The 18,310-nt window shown below is 44.8% G+C and overlaps 1 protein-coding gene across 3 annotated transcripts; it reads left to right on the forward strand.

Moving 5' to 3' along the window:
* The first annotated feature begins 4,596 nt into the window (after positions 1–4,596).
* LOC131886697 (uncharacterized) lies at positions 4,597–12,280 on the forward strand. Of its 3 annotated transcripts, XM_059235096.1 has the most exons (5): positions 4,597–4,828; positions 5,009–5,309; positions 8,667–9,085; positions 9,180–9,467; positions 9,544–12,280. In XM_059235096.1, the coding sequence occupies exons 3-5, from the start codon at positions 8,677–8,679 to the stop codon at positions 10,479–10,481; spliced, it is 1,635 nt and encodes a 544-aa protein (XP_059091079.1). In that variant the 5' UTR covers positions 4,597–4,828; positions 5,009–5,309; positions 8,667–8,676; the 3' UTR covers positions 10,482–12,280. The 3 variants fall into 3 exon arrangements, with proteins under 3 accessions (XP_059091079.1, XP_059091078.1, XP_059091080.1); XM_059235095.1 differs by having other exon boundaries at positions 4,597–5,309; XM_059235097.1 differs by lacking the exons at positions 4,597–4,828; positions 5,009–5,309 and adding an exon at positions 7,920–8,384.
* The last annotated feature ends 6,030 nt before the right edge of the window (positions 12,281–18,310 follow it).

Raw genomic sequence — 18,310 nt, forward strand, 5'->3', positions numbered from 1 at the left:
TAACCAATTGTTTGGATCATCCAAATATCTTTTCATTTCGGTTGGGACGCACTAGCTCAGCTAACCTATTTGTTTGGTTTCTGCGAATTTGCCTCCGTGCTCTTCACAAAAGGTTGATTGGTCGTTGCTCTTTCAATCAAAGCTTTGTGTGGAATTTTTGAAGAGATTCTAGTAAATGAGCATCTGAATGTGCGATGTTTTATTACTGAACAGCTGATTCATATTCCCTTTGAAGAACTGAACATTAAAAATTAAATTTCCAAATTATGACCATTACGGTCACAAGGGCTTGATATCTTTTCCTCCTGAAGTAATCATTTTTTTGGTAAAAAGAACCTCAAGGACTCGGAGCGAGCATTTTTCAAAACAGAATGAGCTGCTAGTTAAAACGACAACAGATTGTAGTACCTTAGAAAACCCGAAAAAGGGAAGTAGTAAAGAAAAGGAAAAAAAATCAAGGATGTAAAGACACGGATTCATCAAAACGCAAAAAGTTTATTGTTTGAATCAGTCGAAGCACCACCCGAAAGTCTGAGACCTACAGTAGCACTAAGCCAATAGAACAGAGACCTAATCAAACCCAGTATGCCCAATCGGGAACCATTGATTCATTTTCAATTTAATATTTTTGAACCAGTGGCTAATTTGGTTCCTCGTTTGTTGCCCAGTTTACCGGTTTCGTTCGTCTGGTTTTCTACATCTACTCGTCCATAGGACTATTGGTTCCTTGGTTGCAAGCGCAGTTTCCTAACATGAGAGAGGCCCCCGTTTCGATTTTCCTCCCTGACTTTTCTCTAGGAAACTTTTAGATGTCAACCACACCCATCAACAAAGCACCACTTTGACACTCCCTCCTGGAAATAATGGAGGCATGTGATGGCCGGCTTCGATAGCCGAAAGAGGCTCAACCCTCCGACCTTGGCACCCACCAACCCAAAGAAAACTCGACATTACAACATTATTGTTGAGCGGCCAAAATCTCTTAATCTCGTATCGCATGTTTTGATCTTGCTGATTCCGATCCTTTGGTCTGAATCTTTATTTTTGAACCTCGTTAGCTGGCTAGTTGGCTGCAGATCGGGATGAAAGGGACGAAGTTTGGGGCAGTGAGTGGCCTTTAAGGCATTAGCAGTGGTCGTCCAAGGGCTTTGAAAAATGTGATTCTGCAGATTACTCGTAAGATGCCACCCACAATAGCTCACATTTTATACCAATTGTTTACTTAGTACCATTGGCATGAAGCGACCTGTGCTGCCGATCAAAAGGAATGCTCGAACTGATTCCTTAGTATGCGCATACTCTACATAGATTAAGTCTTTTTAGCTTCTGAACACTCCAAGTTTATTTTTCCTTGAAATCATTTCGCTTTTATGAGACTCAAGGCACTTGAGTCGGTCAAGAGATTTGTGCATTTCGAATCACTTTTAGGTGTGTTTATTGCTCTACTTGCAAGGCATGCAGTTCATAGTTTCGATTCGACTTGGTACGAGTACGTAGGAATTAATTCTACAAGTTATCATGGACCAGAAGTTCATTCATTCTTTGTAGTGTTATGCTGTGAGCTTTGATAGGGCATAGCTTTTGACCCAGTCCTTCAGATTAGCCGAAATTTGACATAAGCATAACCAACCACCTAGATTCTGTCTCATTGGAATAGGAATGCAATACAATGGTTCGAATTTGAAATGATTATTTTTGTCCTTGGCGTCCCCGTCCATATTTCATTCATGCAGGGGCTATATAGAGCCTTTTGAATTTGAAGTACGTACATGGCTACACTCGTGGTGTATCAAAGGCTTTATGAATATAAAATTAGACAAGAATTGTGAGGCTTTCGTATTGAAGTGCTGGGATGACATTCCCAATAGCGGTGAGGATGTCCACAAACAATACCATGTACTACTCTGACAATCCGTAAGTTTGGTTTTGAAATTGAAAAGTTTGTCACTGCGTGTTCTTGTTTGGAATAAGATGCCGAGTTGGAGAAAATGAAACTGAGATGGCAAGTCACCCACCCACCTTGATGAGACAGAATAGACCTTTTCCGTTTTTGTTGCTTTACTTAGAAGGCAGAAAGTAACACCAGGAAATTGCAAAGCTATTAGTAGTGCTTTCATAGCGTCAGGGAGGATCATTTTATACCCACTCAAAAGCTAAGTGAGAGAGAATCACGTACTGAATCATTTCCAGCAATTGCAAGATAATTAATCTATGAAGAGCCAGAGCATGGCGTACAGTTCAATCGTCCTTCTGTTGTGGACTTATATGTAGGGTCGCGATATCGGCCAAGGCTAACCTTCATTTTTCCTGGTGTTCCCAGAACTGAGGCATGTACGCATGCATGCATGATAGGTACGAATTTTACGGACAATGGGTGGTTGTATCCTTTCGTCAACTGATAGCTGGCCTGCTTGCTACCCTACGATGACTCGGCAAGTCCTGTGGTGTTATTCGTTATTCTATTCTCTTAAGATTAATGTCTTCCGATGGAACGCTATTCTCATCAGGATGATTTGGTGCAATGGGGTGGGTTGGTTATTTAGTGGTTGGCGAGTGGCTCTGATCCCTCGGCCCTCCTTCCTCACCCTGATCTCAATGATCTCATTGATGAGTCGACCACATACATGGCTTGGCTATCGTCATCAGAATCTGGTTCATCTATCTCCGTTTCGTCCATCCAAGGCAGAGGAGGGTCAGAGTGAAAAATGACGATGCACCTCCCAATGCATTCAATGAAGTTCCTGGGTCGCCACAGGGGCACTTCCATCGTCATTTACTCGAAGAAGACTCCGTCACTGAGGTGAGACGGGTGCTATCTTTACCTCTCTGGACAACAAGCATCAACTCCATCCCCAACGGTCCATATGCCATTGACCCATGCCCGGGGTCGCTCCCTTCGTTCGTCCATCTACCCGTCGGTCCGTCCGTCCGTCCGCCCGTGCAGTCGTCGGTTGTCTGGCATTGGAGATTGATTCCAGAGTACATTGGACTCTGGGCATCACTCCGCTCCTCAATCGCTGACTTACGAACTCGCTGGCCACACGATGGAAGTGGCAGGTCCGTGACCGCTCGGTCGATGCCTTCTCTCATTCCTGTTATCAGCTTCAAAGGAAGCTATGGAGTAGGTTCAGAGCGAAGTCCTCGAGCGAGTTAGGCAGCTGTTTCCAACTGGATCGTGCTCAGTCGCTCTTGAGGTTTGAGTTTGTTCCCCTTTGGAGGAGCTCTTTTCCGTTGCTTGGACAACTCGCTCTCCATCGAGATTCGAGACCGCAGTGGACGGGAGGAGAGAGAGAGACGAGAGCGGGTAGATCAGACAGAGGCTGTGAGGCTAAAAAATAGTATCGTTGGTAGGACTGACAACGGCAACAGTCCAAGCAAGTGTTTCAGCATCGACCCGCGTCCTCTGCCCAAACAAGCCACAGAGGACCCACAACGAGCGGCAGGGGAGGCCATCATCCTAAAGAACAGGGCAGTGAACCGTCTTTCGGAGAGGATGAAACCGGCCACATACTGTAGCTAGATCGGAGAAGCGAAAGTGGGGTGAATGCCTCAGCATGTTCCTCTATCTGGAGTGTGTGTGTGTGTGTGTCTGTCTGTGTGCATGCATGTGGTTGCTCTTCATCAGTTCATTGCCTCCAAAGCTCATCGCTGCCTTTGGTGGCGATTCAACCCTGTCAGCTCCTTGGTGGCCAATTGGTCTGTTGGCCGGTTGACTCTATGCTGGCTTGCGAGTGTTGCGGGTGATGATTTTATTTAGGGCTTTTCCGGCACGTAAGAAAGCAACTCCCGTGTTCAAGGCACCGAGAGCAGCTTGAAATTTAGGCCTTTCAGCCAAAAAGGTGAAAACTAAGTGAACCAGAATCCAAATATGCTCTTGATTGACTGAAGTATTGTATTGTATCGTTATTTCAGCACCTATGATGAGAATAATTCCTTCCAAAAAATAGAGAGAGAGAGTAGCGAGATACGAAACGTAAACGTACGCTCCATCCAATGTGCCTTGATATGGGCAGAAATTCAACATCTGTGGAAGAGGTCTTCCGAGTAGTTTCGGAAAGAGCAGAAAGAGCACAATGAGGTGAACGAACGAGCATGAGCAGTCTTTGCCGCCGATACTAGACATGCCGCCACAAGGCTTGCCCGCCGGCCCAGCTGCTGCCTCTGTTGCTACTGCTGCTACTATTCCTGAGATTAGGCTGGATGTGTATGAGGTTCTGCTCCTGCTATAGGGCCATAGGGCAGTGAACTGTCATTTCCCTAGGCCCTTCAATGGTCGCAGAGAGCTTAGAACATGCAAAAGGGCATGTCTGACTGAATACAATTGTTAATCAGTACATTACTCAGGCTATAGTCATTCTTACTGTCATTACATAAAATAGGCAATCAAAAGTATTCATATTGGGCCAGAGTGTTCATATTGAGGTAAAACCTGTGGTCGAAGAAGTAGTAGTAATAGTACGCTGAACTGGATATTGTCCAAAGCAGTCCCACTCTGTGTACTCCTGAAACTGGCTTGCTCGGCGTTGTTCTTCAATCAGCTGTTGGCTGAGGCATGGATGTATTGCTCCGAGCAGGCACTCAATTGCTTGCCGACTCACTTCAGACTCAGAGGAGTGAGTGAGTGAGTCTATTGGGTGTTGGAGCCTCGGGTGGCCGCGGCCAGAGAGCGATCAGTCGCTCTGTCCCCCTGACGCTCGCTCGTCTGCGGATCCATGGAGAAGCCGAGCAAACGAGGCCGCGAGCTTGTAACTTGTTTTCGAGCGAGGGAGCACGAGATTGAGAAAGAAAATAGAGGAAGAAATCTTCCTGATTTAGTCCATGCTGAGAGGTGAGATTGGATGGCAGCAGAGAAACGAACAGCGAGGTTGACTGCTTCAGATTGCTCTGCCATGATGGTGATAGCATCTTCTGCCGAGACCCAAAGTTCTCAGTTGGTGAATTGAAAGAAAATCGCTTCCCTCGTCGTGGCCATTTCCTTGCCATCTTGTGCACCTCGTTTATGTTCCAGGCTCGGGTCAGGATCTTCATAGTGTGGACTCAGCGAGCATTTCATGCCTAGTTATGAGTCGTCCCTCGCCTCAAGTGATAGTTGCATTTCACCTTGAGAGTGCTCCATGAACTGCCAAATCTGACCCTCAAGAGGTTTTGTGATACTCCAAATCAATAGCCTGATCCTTCCTCTAGTTTCCAAGAATACACCACATCTACTACTATCCTACCGACCGATCGTTATCCGAGTGCCACATAGGTACAAGACTCATTTCACCACGACTCCATGGCCCTCTATTTCGCCTGACTTGCGTTAAAGGGTAAGAAAGTTGAGCCAATTCGTCAAATACACTGACATCCCCTGTGACATGGAACATCAAGAAGCCAAATAGCTAAATCCGAATTAGTCGCTGCATTGTTCAACCATGGGAGAATTGAATGACGAACCAATTCATTCCAAACAAATAACCAAACGTTCGTCGAAAATCGATGGAAGATATTTGACACGACTCACTTGTCAGGTTTTATGTCCAACCTGACTTAGAATCTAGCCATCCTTCTGTTATGCTTAGGGTTCGTGCTTAGTCTGCGAGTTCGAATGTGTTCAAGGCGGGTGCAATTTTTTTGCCATCCCATTGCTGCCTTTCCGCAGAAAGCTCCCCTCCCTGCAGATAAAACCTGTACCACCATGCACCCCTGCAAAAAACTCTCTTGCTCTTGAGCGAATTCGAAGCGGGCGACACGCCAATCAGTGCCAAAAGGGGACCTCCACAACCATCCACGGATGGATACGGTGCCGCAGCCTGGGAAGCTACCAGTTAGGTGGCTAAAATCGGCAGTTTTACGACTTTGAGCAAAAATTGTGTCACGAAAGGGAGGGGGAGGGGAAATTGGTGGAGGGTGAGGAGGGTTTGCAATTTACAAGGTGATTCAGTCATGGGCTAAAAGCGTTTCCATACTCGCGTTATAGCCGTTATAGCAACTTTTTATGCTCAGCCTCGAGCGAGAAATTTGCGCAGATCCCACTGTTTGATCCATCTTTTCTTTTGCCGTCGAAGTGGTTGAGGGAGGACAGATTTGTCGATGAACCACGGCAACAGCCACTAAGGGTATCGGTTCCAAAGCAAAACCACAAAATCAGTTGTCTTTTGGACACATCCAGATCTGAATGGGCGTACATTTAAAGTTTTTTTTCCTTTAAAATATGTTTCAAAACCAGTCTTCCGCACACGCAAACGCAAAAGGAGTTTGAGACAGTTTTTGCAAGGCAACCAAAGAAAAAAAAAATGATGATAGAAGTTGTGTGAGGACAAAAGCGCCAACTGTCCAACTGGCCCACTCTCAAATTTCCAAGAACTTCAATGACATGGACTGTCCTCGCAAATTATGGGAATTTACTACCATTATCATCCGCTAGCTTCTACTACTCCAGGAACTGCTACTCAGGAAGGATGCAAATTAGTGGCATGGATAATCAATTTACAAATAGCCTGTCATTGAGATTGGTCTGAAACACTCGCCTAAGCTGGACGGAGAAAAATTACCAACCACCCCACCTTCCTGGACCTATCTCTTAGGATTCGGAGGAAGCAATGATCCCAAGAGTAAGGTATCCTATAATCTCCCTTTGAAAATGCCCTTCTCCAAGTTCTCACATGAACAGACCTCAACTTCAAATGAGAGGTCGTTTCCGATCACAACAGCTGTAGCAGAGTACGCTGCCGGGGACTGTCCTGGCAGCCTTCTCAATCCCTAGAGGAGCGAAAGGACCTGGTTTTTGTACTTGATACCGTTAGCACTAGCAGTGAGGGTCCAAGAGATTGTATATAGTATGAACACATCGTGGACTGAGTGAGAGTGTGAGTGAGTGAGAGGGTGAATGGGGTCCACCTAGGATGGAGATTAGGAGAGAGAAAGAGAAAGAGTGAGTGAGTGAGTGAGTGTGTTTGTGTGTGTGTGCGTGAATAGGAGAGAAAGAAAGACAGAGAGTCTGTAGAACGAGTGGGTAAGAGCAGCGAGGAGACTCGATAAAGAGCGAGGGAAAGAGGGATTAGAAAGAGAAAGAAGATGGAGAGGACGACTCCTGATGACTTCAAGGTCAGGAGTGCCTTGACATCAAGGACATTGAATCCAACTATGCATAGCAAATGGTGTGGGGAATGACGAATATCACATAAAGGACTCTTGCTCTCCTTCCACATCATCCTGTCCACGTCTATGCACAGTGTATTTCTTGCTTGGACAGGGGACAAGCTGACAACGACACAGTATCATCCTTGCTTGGTAAGCCGAAGATGAGTGCTAAATAGACGATATTTCTGACACATCCTCTGTCACTCATACGTCGTCACCATCCAGAAAGAGACCACTGCACAGGGTATACTATGTAGTAATGATTCTTTATCGTCGCAGAGCATCGCTAACATGTAGGGGAGCCAATACAAGTACAAAGAGGTGAATGGCCACGATGCCGTTCGATCTTGGAAATTCGGGCCCTGACACGTTGGACACATTTGGACAAGGACCCCCCTCTTTCGGAATCTTCTTTGTTGGGGTAAATGTGAGACTCCATTGGGTCACACAAGTAGAGGTCGGATTTAACGGGGTTTACACACAAAGGTATTCTTAAGCTGAAATTATTTTGGAGCCTTTTGTAAGTAAATGTTCTGATAGATTTTCGCCTGTATTTTAACTTGGAATCGGGTTTTCGGCCATGAGTGTTTTTGAGCATAAATTGAATCCAACAAAAATCGGACTTTATCTTAGTAGGTATCATGCTAATAACATAAAAGGGCAGTGAATGATCGAAAAAAAATCACGTTTGAATATGCTCTCTAGACAGAGGCATCAAAATTAAGAGAGATTCATTCACCAATGCAATCTCAAATTGAGCCACTCTCTCGATCTATCGAGCTCGCCTTTCATTCTAATAATCCTAATACTGAATAGGGGAACACCTGATCCATACGTAAGGCTCAAATTCTATTCATACCTAGTAGAGGAACACCGGTCGGCAGCAAATCTTTTCTCTACAATAAAATGGCCTCCATGTATGCTTCAGCTGGAAACAAGGCGATTGAAAAAAAAAAATATCTTGGATTGTGTTTTTGTTATGTGCTCCGTAGGGTCTTGTTTTGCTACACGAGAGGTGTGACTTTCTTACTACTGTCAAGAACAGTGCAACATTTTGACGAAAGTAGATTGCAAACTTATATGACACTATGTGTGTGTACGTACTAGTTATCGATTGAGTCATGGATTTAACAAGCCTGCATTCCTTTCAGCCATGAATCGTAAGCAAAATTGATGGTCATTCTCCGTTCCAGTCGACTCAGTGAGGTCAATCTTGTTCGAATGAGGGAATGAACCAAGCTTGCCTTGACATTTTGAACCTGGTTCGTAATGATCGTCATAGCTAAGAAAACTATGTAACTGTAGTCGATTGCAATGGCTGAGACTAGATTAAACAGGGTATTCAAAGCCCAAAACTGCGATGTCTTCCATGCACTCGGAGGAAAGCTCAGTCTCATTTCCTAAATCCATCACACCCCATTGCCGAGCCAGACCCTCTCATGAGCCTATTGAATCCGTGACCCAACGGTTAGATCATTCTTTTGGGTCTTTGTCCGAGTTTTGGACAGATTTTTGACATCCCCTTCGCTTCTCGTGTCTTGCAGGAATGGCGACATGTCCTATACGCTTGAGTTGCTTCGAATGGAAAATGAATTTTGGCCCAACCATGCCCACTGCCACACCCAACAAAACACCCCATTCAACCATCAGACGAGCGAGGGGTTGTTCTCAGTGATCGCCAACCAGACGACCAATCCCAATGCACCAATCTTAAACGAGGCCCCAAATGGCAGGATGTGTGGACGCCAAGCCGTGAACTCCACAGGCCCGCCCAGTTTGACAATGGGTCCGAAGGCCTCCGGTCCGATCCCTCTTGATCAACGCCCACACTCTCAAAGTCGGGAGATAAGCGATGCAGTCAATCGAAGGGACGAAGGTGATGATGATCAGCATCACCATTCCTGTGCCAAAGTGATTGCGGCGGCAGCCCAACGAGGCACTCTTAGACCAATGCATAGCTACTGTAAGTCACCAGTTGTACAATCGGTCATCGTAACCGATTCAAATGCATGTGTTCCATCAATTTCCACTCTCATGTGCGTGACATTGACTTGCAGATGAATGTTGTATCAACGTTCACGTGTCTTCATTGTTGGAGCATTGGCTGGATTGGGACCGAGCCCCCTTGATCTCAACCGTTCCTAAAGGGGGAATCCGTGGGAAAGAAGGCGCTCATACTGACACACACCTGGATGGAAGTCAAGCCGGGGAGTTCGCTTCCCAACCCAAATTACACGTAAACCCCACCTCGATTGAAGGATGGGTTAGGCAAATTTCTTCAAATGGCTGTGATGTGAATCGGCAAGACTCGGAGGGGCGGACCTTGCTCCACCTCCTTCTCAATGGTAAGAGTCGGCGGCAAGAGATCCAGAGAGATTCGTCACCCGTGCATGACGACCCTCGCTTCACGTTTCATTTCAGGCGCTTCACACAACTTTACCGGAGAAACCGTCGTTGAATTGACTGGATTGCTGGTTGAAACGGGTGCAAATCCAAGTGTCAGAGATCATCGAGGAGAGACACCTCTCCATTTGGTCAAACATTGGCTTCATAGTGACAAGAGCCAATCACCGTCTTCGTCTCCTCCACACCAGACGACCATCATGATTGCCTTATCCCTAGGGCGATTACTTTTAGAATCCGGCACGCGGGCTTTGTCCACGGATCAGTGCCTGTCGGCCTGGATCAACCTACCGGACTCCGACGAACGAACTCTCCTCTCATATAGTGTGGCCCTGGGGGATTCTGCCGAAGAGCTGAGCCGGCTCCTCCTCAACTACGGGGCCGAGGTCATCCCCAGCCCGTCGCCCATGTCCTCTTCGTCTTTGTCCTCGTCCTCCGGGGGTCCAGTCGCCACACCTCCTGGCTCGCTTGACTCGTCAGGACCGCCACCTCATCCCATTCAACAGCTGACCAAAGAGAGAACCCAATCCGCTTTCACTTGGCTACTCAAGTCTGTGATGGAGAAGAGAGCCTCGGAGCCTTTTCAACGCACCATAAATTTGGTGGGCCAGTCTATGGCTCACCAGCCCTTGCGCATGAAGCGCCACATCAAGCGGGTCATGATGCACTTGGGACGGGGGATTTCGGTGAATGGTCCGCTCTTCTTGGAACTGAAAACGCTTATGATGCCATTCTGGTGTAATCCACAGCCCCTTCGTCATCAATGTTTGCGTCAGATTCGAAAATCGTTGGGGCCAAAACGCTTGAACCGCGGTCCTGTGAGCAAACTAGGGTTACCCACGAAGCTCCAACGATTGGTTCGGTTCCAATCCGAGCATTCTGAGCATTTCGAGCATTCTGAGGGTTCTGAGGGTTCTGAGGGTTCCGAGTGCTCCTCGAGAACTGATGACGAGTGACGGGTTGCCAAGGCAAGAGATACAAACGCACACACACACACATATCAGAACAACCTTGAGAATGCAAATTCAAAATCAAAAGCCTGTCTGACACCCTAAACTTATGCTCTCTATGCTCCATGATCCATTCTCCTTGCCCTTGGTGCCCATCGTGTCTCCGTTGATGTGTTACTTGACAACGTACCCTGGAACCAACTTCTCGCTCCAAAAATATTAATCCTTTGTGACCTCGAAGCAATTGGACCCCGGTGAACTTCGAACAAACTTCCGAACCTAAAGCAAAGAAGAAGAAGAAGAATGAAAACTTGTTATTTTGTTATCAAGAAGAAGATTTAGGAAAAACTTCATTCCAATATTTAGGCCTCTTAAACTACCCGTAGACCAATCAATCAATCGATCGCCCATCTATATCATCATCAGCGTCATCATCACCATCGTCGTCGTCATCCTCCTCCCCAAGAAACTGACGAGTAGCCAACCAAGCCGCCTTTTGATTGTGTTCAGAACCAACTCTCACTCACCTCATTTCTCCTCTCTACATGGCAAGCCATCTCTTCATGTGTTCAGTTATCCCAACCAATACAACCCCGATTTTAAATCTTATTATCATTATTTATTGTCATGATTATGATTATTACCTTGATTTTTAACATTATTATTCTTGTTGTTATTTTACTATCCCACATGATGATCCTCATCTTCCCCAATTTTTTCCTGGAGACAGGTACTTCTCAGCGATGTTCCTTCGGACAAACTCGCAGTGATCCACAGCAACAACCACAACCACAACAATAAAATGATATGAGTAATAGAGATCAACTTCAGCTGACGAACAAAAATACTGCCACCCTATTTCTATTTTTGTCATTGTCAATTCCTTACTTTCGACCAGATCAATTATGGGTAAAACAGGCGTTAGCAGCAATTGATTCTAGTCCAAACTCGTTGGATCCCTTTTATCGTCCCAAGACAAAGGTCGTGTCCAGTATCTTTTAGAACCAAACCAAGAAAGATTTTTACCATTTTCACTAAGCCATCCAGCCAATCAACCAACCTTTCACTTTGTTCATCTTCTTGACCCAAATTCTTTTCTCCTTTCAAATAACGCATCACTCTAACCTTCAAATATCCACACCCTCCCTATCCTTAGCTTATCCTCCCCTTTTTTCCTCCTTCTCGCCTCATGCTCTGCCTTTGAATGTAGTTAAAGAATCAAATCCTTTCGTTCCCTCCGTCCCTTTTCCCGGTCCCTTCTCTACCAATCATCCACCGCTAGCTTTGAAAAGAACACAGTAATGCACCCAAACCACAATCGTTGAAGACACGAGCACGCCACACACAATTGACGACTGACCGACCGACCGACCGACATCTTACCACTTTGCAAATTAATAAGCAGACCGACAAATCAATGACTAATGCCCCATCCCCATATAGAGAGAAAAAAACCAAGCAGATAGGGAAAACACGTTGACTTGACCTGTCACTTATTTGATTGTTCTGCTGATGTGAATAATGTCATTTATAGCCCTCAATTGCAAATCCCACAGAAACTTTCATCCTTTTACCAGCGCTCGTGTTCGGTTTTCTAATTCAATCATCATTTCAGTCCCGAATTTTGAGGAGAGAGGAGAGCATACACTTTGTGCCTCCATTCATCCATGCAAGGCTGTTTTTGAAGAAATACCAACCCATGCAAATGTCCTCCTAAGCCTTCAGTTCGATTCTCGTCTAATCAAGTTGTTCTTAGTTGAAACACCACGCAAAATGCCTAATAATAAAATGATTGTTTTTCAATAGCTCCAGGACTACTTATTTTGTTGACATGAAACGCTCTCTTTCACTAGACAGTTGCTCCCGATCTGACTCTACTTTCGAACTCTTATGTTATATCGATATTCCTCCCCATACATTTTTTTCAACAATAGTCATTCACAATCGAGAAAGGTTGGGACTTGGGATTGTCCAATATTCAGAGAAGGGACGACATGTATCTCCGATAGTGTACATTTTTAAAGCTTTAATGAGCTTCGTCCCAATGAGGTTTTAGGGCCAATTCTAGCCACCGCAGAGGTTTAAGTTGCGTTTTGTTCGCATCTTCAAGCCCTCGTTAATTCAGGCTAGCAAGAGCTTTGTAGTCCACCTCTCTTCATTCTCAGGCTACTAAAGTTCCTGATCAACCCTATATTCAAGGGCTAGCCAGTTCTGTGAACTCTAATTCCTTGTTTGATCAGATATTATATAAATATAAAATTTACAGTGGTGGTAAGGAAGTAAAAAAATAAATCCCAATTTCGCTATCTTGGCTAACTAATGGAGGTCGCAATTTAATTGGGGGTCTTTCAGATTGTCGTCGTATACACCGTTAGGCTTTGATCTCATTAAGAAACAGGGCTGAAACGATGATTTAGGCCTTACTTCCATCCATTATGCTTCAGTTTTCACGTATTGAATTGTTCATTATTCAAGATGATAGTTGACATTGTAATTCGAAGACCGTGAAATAGTTGGGTCTCTTTCGCTCTGTAGTGGTTACAGTACCTTTGATTCGCTGTCAGGGAGTGCTTTGATGCTTCTGATAACCACTGACATGAAAAATAATTTGGAACTGTACACGAATTCACCACACTCGTAATTTTTATTCTCGCAAGTCAAATTTCTTTGTTCGTCAATGTTGCATCACCTGTCCCGTTTAGCTTACCGTAAACTTAGACATGGAGTAGTGGAGTGGAAAACTCGGTCGAAGATCGAACGTCTTCTAGAGAGGTTTTGTAGAGGTATGCGTTATCTCCTGAACAGATGGATTCTCGGTGAGAGAGTGCTCATTGAATTCCATCTTCATGTTGAAGCACTTGATTAGGAGGTAACGCAAAAATGAAACGTCTTCTAGCTAGGTTTCAGAGAGCTTTCCACTCCCCTACTCCATGAACTTGGCTTGGACGACTGAGAATTACTGATGGGCTCAAATAAATAATCACGGGAGGTTGCGACTAGGGATGTCAATTTACATTTTCATTGGCATATGGCAACACTAGCGGAACATCTGAAACCCATTAGTTAGTCCATAGGCCACTGAAAATTATGGACGTATCTCTATGACCAAGACTAGTCATCAGGGCTGCACCAATAGTCGTGTCATGTTGCAGGTTCATCCTGTTCATAGCTTTCTTGAAGCTCAAGAAAGCGCAATTCTCAACATATGCCTGGCAGCCCTGATATCTTGACTAACAAATTAGACCAAAGTTTCTACAGGCAGCCTAAAGGTAATTGCGGCTGAATTGGCTTTTTGTTATAACTAGTCTTGGTCGAGGTACGTCCACAGTTTTCAGTGGTCTATAGTTGTCATTCCCGATGGTGGTTTGTGACTCCTTTATTTCTGACTAGAACACATTTATATATACATGACTAGAACAGATTACAAGCATGAGCAGCATGCTCAACACCGAGTATCACATCTAACAAATCTCCCTCACACAGGGGGGGGGATCCCTGGTCACTGGGCCGTCCCACAGAGGGATCACGGGCCATCCGGAGATTCACAGGACCATCCTCTGGGATGCACGGGACCATCCTCTGGGATGCACGGGACCATCCTCTGGGATGCACGGGACCATCCTCTGGGATGCACGGGACCATCCTCTGGGATGCACGGGACCATCCTCTGGGATGCACGGACCCATCCTCTGGGATGCACGGGACCATCCTCTGGCGGATGCACGGACCATCCTCTGGGATGCACAGGACCCATCCTCTGGGATGCACAGGACCATCCTCTGGGATGGCACAGGACATCCTCTGGGATGCACAGAACCATCTCTGGGATGCACAGAACCATCCTCTGGGATGCACAGGACCATCCTCTGGGATGCACAGGACTATCCTCTGGGATGCACAGGACTATCCTCTGGGATGCACAGGACCATCCTCTGGGATGCACGGGACCATCCTCTGGGATTCACGGGACACATCCTCTGGGATGCCACATCATCTGGGATGCACAGAACCATCCTCTGGGATGCACAGAACCATCCTCTGGGATGCACAGAACCATCCTCTGGGATGCACAGAACCATCCTCTGGGATGCACAGAACCATCCTCTGGGATGCACAGAACCATCCTCTGGGATGCACAGAACCATCCTCTGGCATGACAGGACTATCTCTGGCATGTACAGGACTATCCTCTGGATGCACAGGACCATCCTCTGGGATGCACAGGACCATCTCTGGGATTCACGGGACCATCCTCTGGGATTCACGGACCATCCTCTGGTATTCACGGGACCATCCTCTGGGATTCACGGGACCATCCTCTGGGATTCACGGGACCATCCTCTGGATTCACGGGACCATCCTCTGGATTCACGGGACCATCCTCTGGATTCACGGACATCCTCTGGGATTCACGGGAACATCCTCTGGGATTCACGGGACCATCCTCTGGGATTCACGGACCATCCTCTGGGATTCACGGGACCATCCTCTGGGATTCACGGGAACATCCTCTGGATTCACGGGACCATCCTCTGTGGATTCACGGGACCATCCTCTGGGATACACGGGACCATCCTCTGGGATTCACGGGACCATCCTCTGGGATTCACGGGCCATCTGGGGCTCACGGGCCATCTGGGGCTCACGGGCCATCTGGGGCTCACGGGCCATCTGGGGTCACGGGCCATCTAGGGTCACGGGATCGACACCACCATCAGGGTCACGAGTTGTCCCTGCATCTGAGGAATCCGCCCTCCATCTGAGGCCTGGCCCACAACTAGGGGCCACGATGATGTGGTGGCATGGTCCCAGTGTCTAAAATTAGTGCTCAGCTCATAGAAAAATGGTATCTGAGAGTATTGAAGCTTGTCACAAAGCTTGCATTTGACATAGCTGCCACCATCTCAGATGCTCACTTGGCCAACCGAAAGTTTTTTGCTGCAATATCAGGCGGAGAAATGGTGGAAAGCATTGCAAACCCATTCAAGGAAGACTCAAAAACATTCTCGATGTTTGACTCAGTACATCTATTCAAGAACATAAATAACAATCTAGTGAACAGGAGGACCTTCCGGTGCCCATCATTTGATGGTATGTCAATGTCTGCCTCTTTTCATCAATTGTGAGAACTCTATCACCAGGAGTGTGCCAATGCAGGGCGGTTTGCCTTCAAGCTTTTAGATCAGGTCTTGGGACCCAAGTTAATTGAAAAGACCAATGTCTTGTTGGCCAATTCCTGTTTCCACAACTCAACCATTCAAGCCCTCCAGTACTTTTAAAGACATGGCCAAGATCATTGGAAAGAAACGGCAGATTTTTTCAAGTTAATCAGAGGATTTTGGAATCATGTCAATGTTAAAGACACTTATGCTCATGTACAATTAAGGGACAATCAACAACAGCCAATAGATTTTGAAAATCAAGATTCCCTGAACTTTCTCATGCAATTTGTGACAGATTCAAGACTGGAAGGATTAAAAATTGCCCGGCTTGACCAAATAAACATTTTTTGCATTGAGTAGGACTGTGACATTGCTCATCACCTTATCAAGATATCTTCTGGTAACAAGAAGGCTTGCTTATGTTTTACTTGGCAAAATCAGTTCGGAGATGCTAGAACTGCAGTTTTCATGGTATTGACAACTTTTGGGTGAGTGAAAGTTAAAAGTGACTACTTGAACAACTTTGAACCATCAATTTTTTATTTGATTTACAGGTGGAAACTTCTAAAATCAGTGAGGCTGTTTCTTGAAGCAGAAAAGAAGATACAAGTTGGGCAAGCCTTGGTCAAGCATTCTGGTTTGGATTTGGTGGATGTTCAATCCGCATTTCAAACAGATGCTACCAATGAAGAGGATATTAAAGAGAGCGTCCACATTTTACAAGTTACCCCTCTTGCAGTACCTATTTCATCCAGACTTCAAGAAACAAGAGGGTATAATTTTCTACATTGCCAGGTTTATATCAAGGTGCCTTTTGAAGGTTAAGAAGTATGAAGATTGTTCTGAATGGTAATTCAATCCCAAGGCTCGCCCTCCATCCAGTTTGAAGATGTCTTAGACAATACTTAAGTGATTTTAAATTGGCTAGCAAGGACTTCACCAATCAAGTCAACCGGGGAGGCCTCATGACACCATCCAATCTTATCCACATGACCTGCCTCTGCTGTCTTCAATTGCAGTGCTCAATTTTTGATGACAAAGAAACTGAACAATTGTTTCTGTCCATGAGTGACCATAGGATTGTTTTTGTTGAAGTTTTCATGATTCATGCCATGGAATGTTCTGTTGTGTTGTCTTGTGTTTAACCCATTTTTTCAACCAGGGCCATTGCTTCCTTGATTTTATCCCTATGGTTGGGGAAAAATTCTTCAATGTTATGATAAAAAACAAAGTTACCATGTTAAATGATAATGTTCACATGGCTTGAAAAAGATCAGGCAAAACCTCTTCCAACAGCAGAAAAGTGGCAAAATTAGCATCAGTGTGAGCAATGCCGATTGGTTTTCCTTTTTGTGCCCTACTAGAAATAAAGCCTTTATTTTTTTATATTTTCATAATGATGTTTTTCACTTGTGCTCTTCATGTTTTATAACACTTGTCAAGTTATCAAACTCCTATTCAATCTTGTTTAGCCTCAATTAGAGCTTTTGTGAACATATCCAATGGCCAAATTCATAGACTAACACAATGGTTATAATTTGGTGTTGGCTCAAATTCCAAGACTTCTTTCTAGTTGCTAAAGAAGCAAAGGGAACGTTTTTTTTATGTTTCATCAATATCAATTTAGGAGATGCTTGGTTCTTATTATTGAAAATTATGTTTTGCAAAAATAGATCAAAAAGGGCGTTTATAAAACGTGAAATAAAAAATGTCACACTTCAAGATCCATGGTTTATTGAGCTTGTGGTCAACAAATATCACATCATAGGTGTGAAATGTTCATCTTCAGTAACTTTTAAGTGATATATTGAACTATTTTTAGCCTTTTCTGGATGCTTCAGAAAAGCCAAACATTTTCATTTGTTTTTGGAACATTGAAAAAACGTTGTACATTTCTTTGCAATTGCAATGCAACATAATTGGAGCACTCTGTGGTCAAATTTAATTGTAAATACATTTAGAGGTCTAAGCTGGTACTCAATAAATTGTTATAAAATTTCAAATGAAAATGGGACTAAGGATACTCAAAAAATATATTTACTGCGTTTTCAAAAATGCTATCTTAGGATAGGTTATTAGTGGATTAACATATCACAGCTACTTTCCTTGACTTATAATTCATCAAAGTTGGTTCTTTTGTCATTTTAACCAAGAAAAACCCAACAAAAAGTCTTGGCATTTGAGCAAACTCATAATGTTGCGGGAACCACAAGGTTAAGATTGCTCAAGGCAAGACAAAGAAAAGAACGTCTTCTAGCGAGGTTGGGTGAGGGTTTCCACTCCAGTGCTTCCGCACTCCATGACTGAACCCGTTCTAATCATATTCTTTTTGATTTCTAGTTAACTGTTTTATCATTCTTGATCACTTCATTCTTTTATCCTTGAATCCATTTTTGTATGTGATATTTATACATGACCAAGAGTTGCAAAAGGAGAAAAAAATAAGATTATTAAGAGCGAGGAAAAAAGGTCAACTAACAAGGGCCGGGACCGAAGCCAGGGACGGTACTATATAGCGGTCTAGAGCTGGATTCTTGGACACGGTCGTCTCCTCTCCTCTCGTCTCACCCGTCTCACCACGGTGGTCAAAAAAGCTTATCAGGTATTGAGAGAAATGCGCATATCCATCTCAACAGTCTTCTTCCTTGCAAAAACCATAAGAAGTTATTTTGA

The sequence above is a fragment of the Tigriopus californicus genome, chromosome 9 (genome assembly GCF_007210705.1).
Source record: "Tigriopus californicus strain San Diego chromosome 9, Tcal_SD_v2.1, whole genome shotgun sequence".
NCBI classification, from domain to species: domain Eukaryota; kingdom Metazoa; phylum Arthropoda; class Copepoda; order Harpacticoida; family Harpacticidae; genus Tigriopus; species Tigriopus californicus.

Bases quoted from the DNA above. Each gene is read 5' to 3' on its own strand.
- LOC131886697 (XM_059235095.1), top strand. From the start codon at position 8,677: ATGTCCTATACGCTTGAGTTGCTTCGAATGGAAAATGAATTTTGGCCC. The intron at 9,086-9,179 runs GTAAGTCACCAG...ATTGACTTGCAG, and splicing joins TAGACCAATGCATAGCTACT to ATGAATGTTGTATCAACGTT. The intron at 9,468-9,543 runs GTAAGAGTCGGC...GTTTCATTTCAG, and splicing joins GCTCCACCTCCTTCTCAATG to GCGCTTCACACAACTTTACC.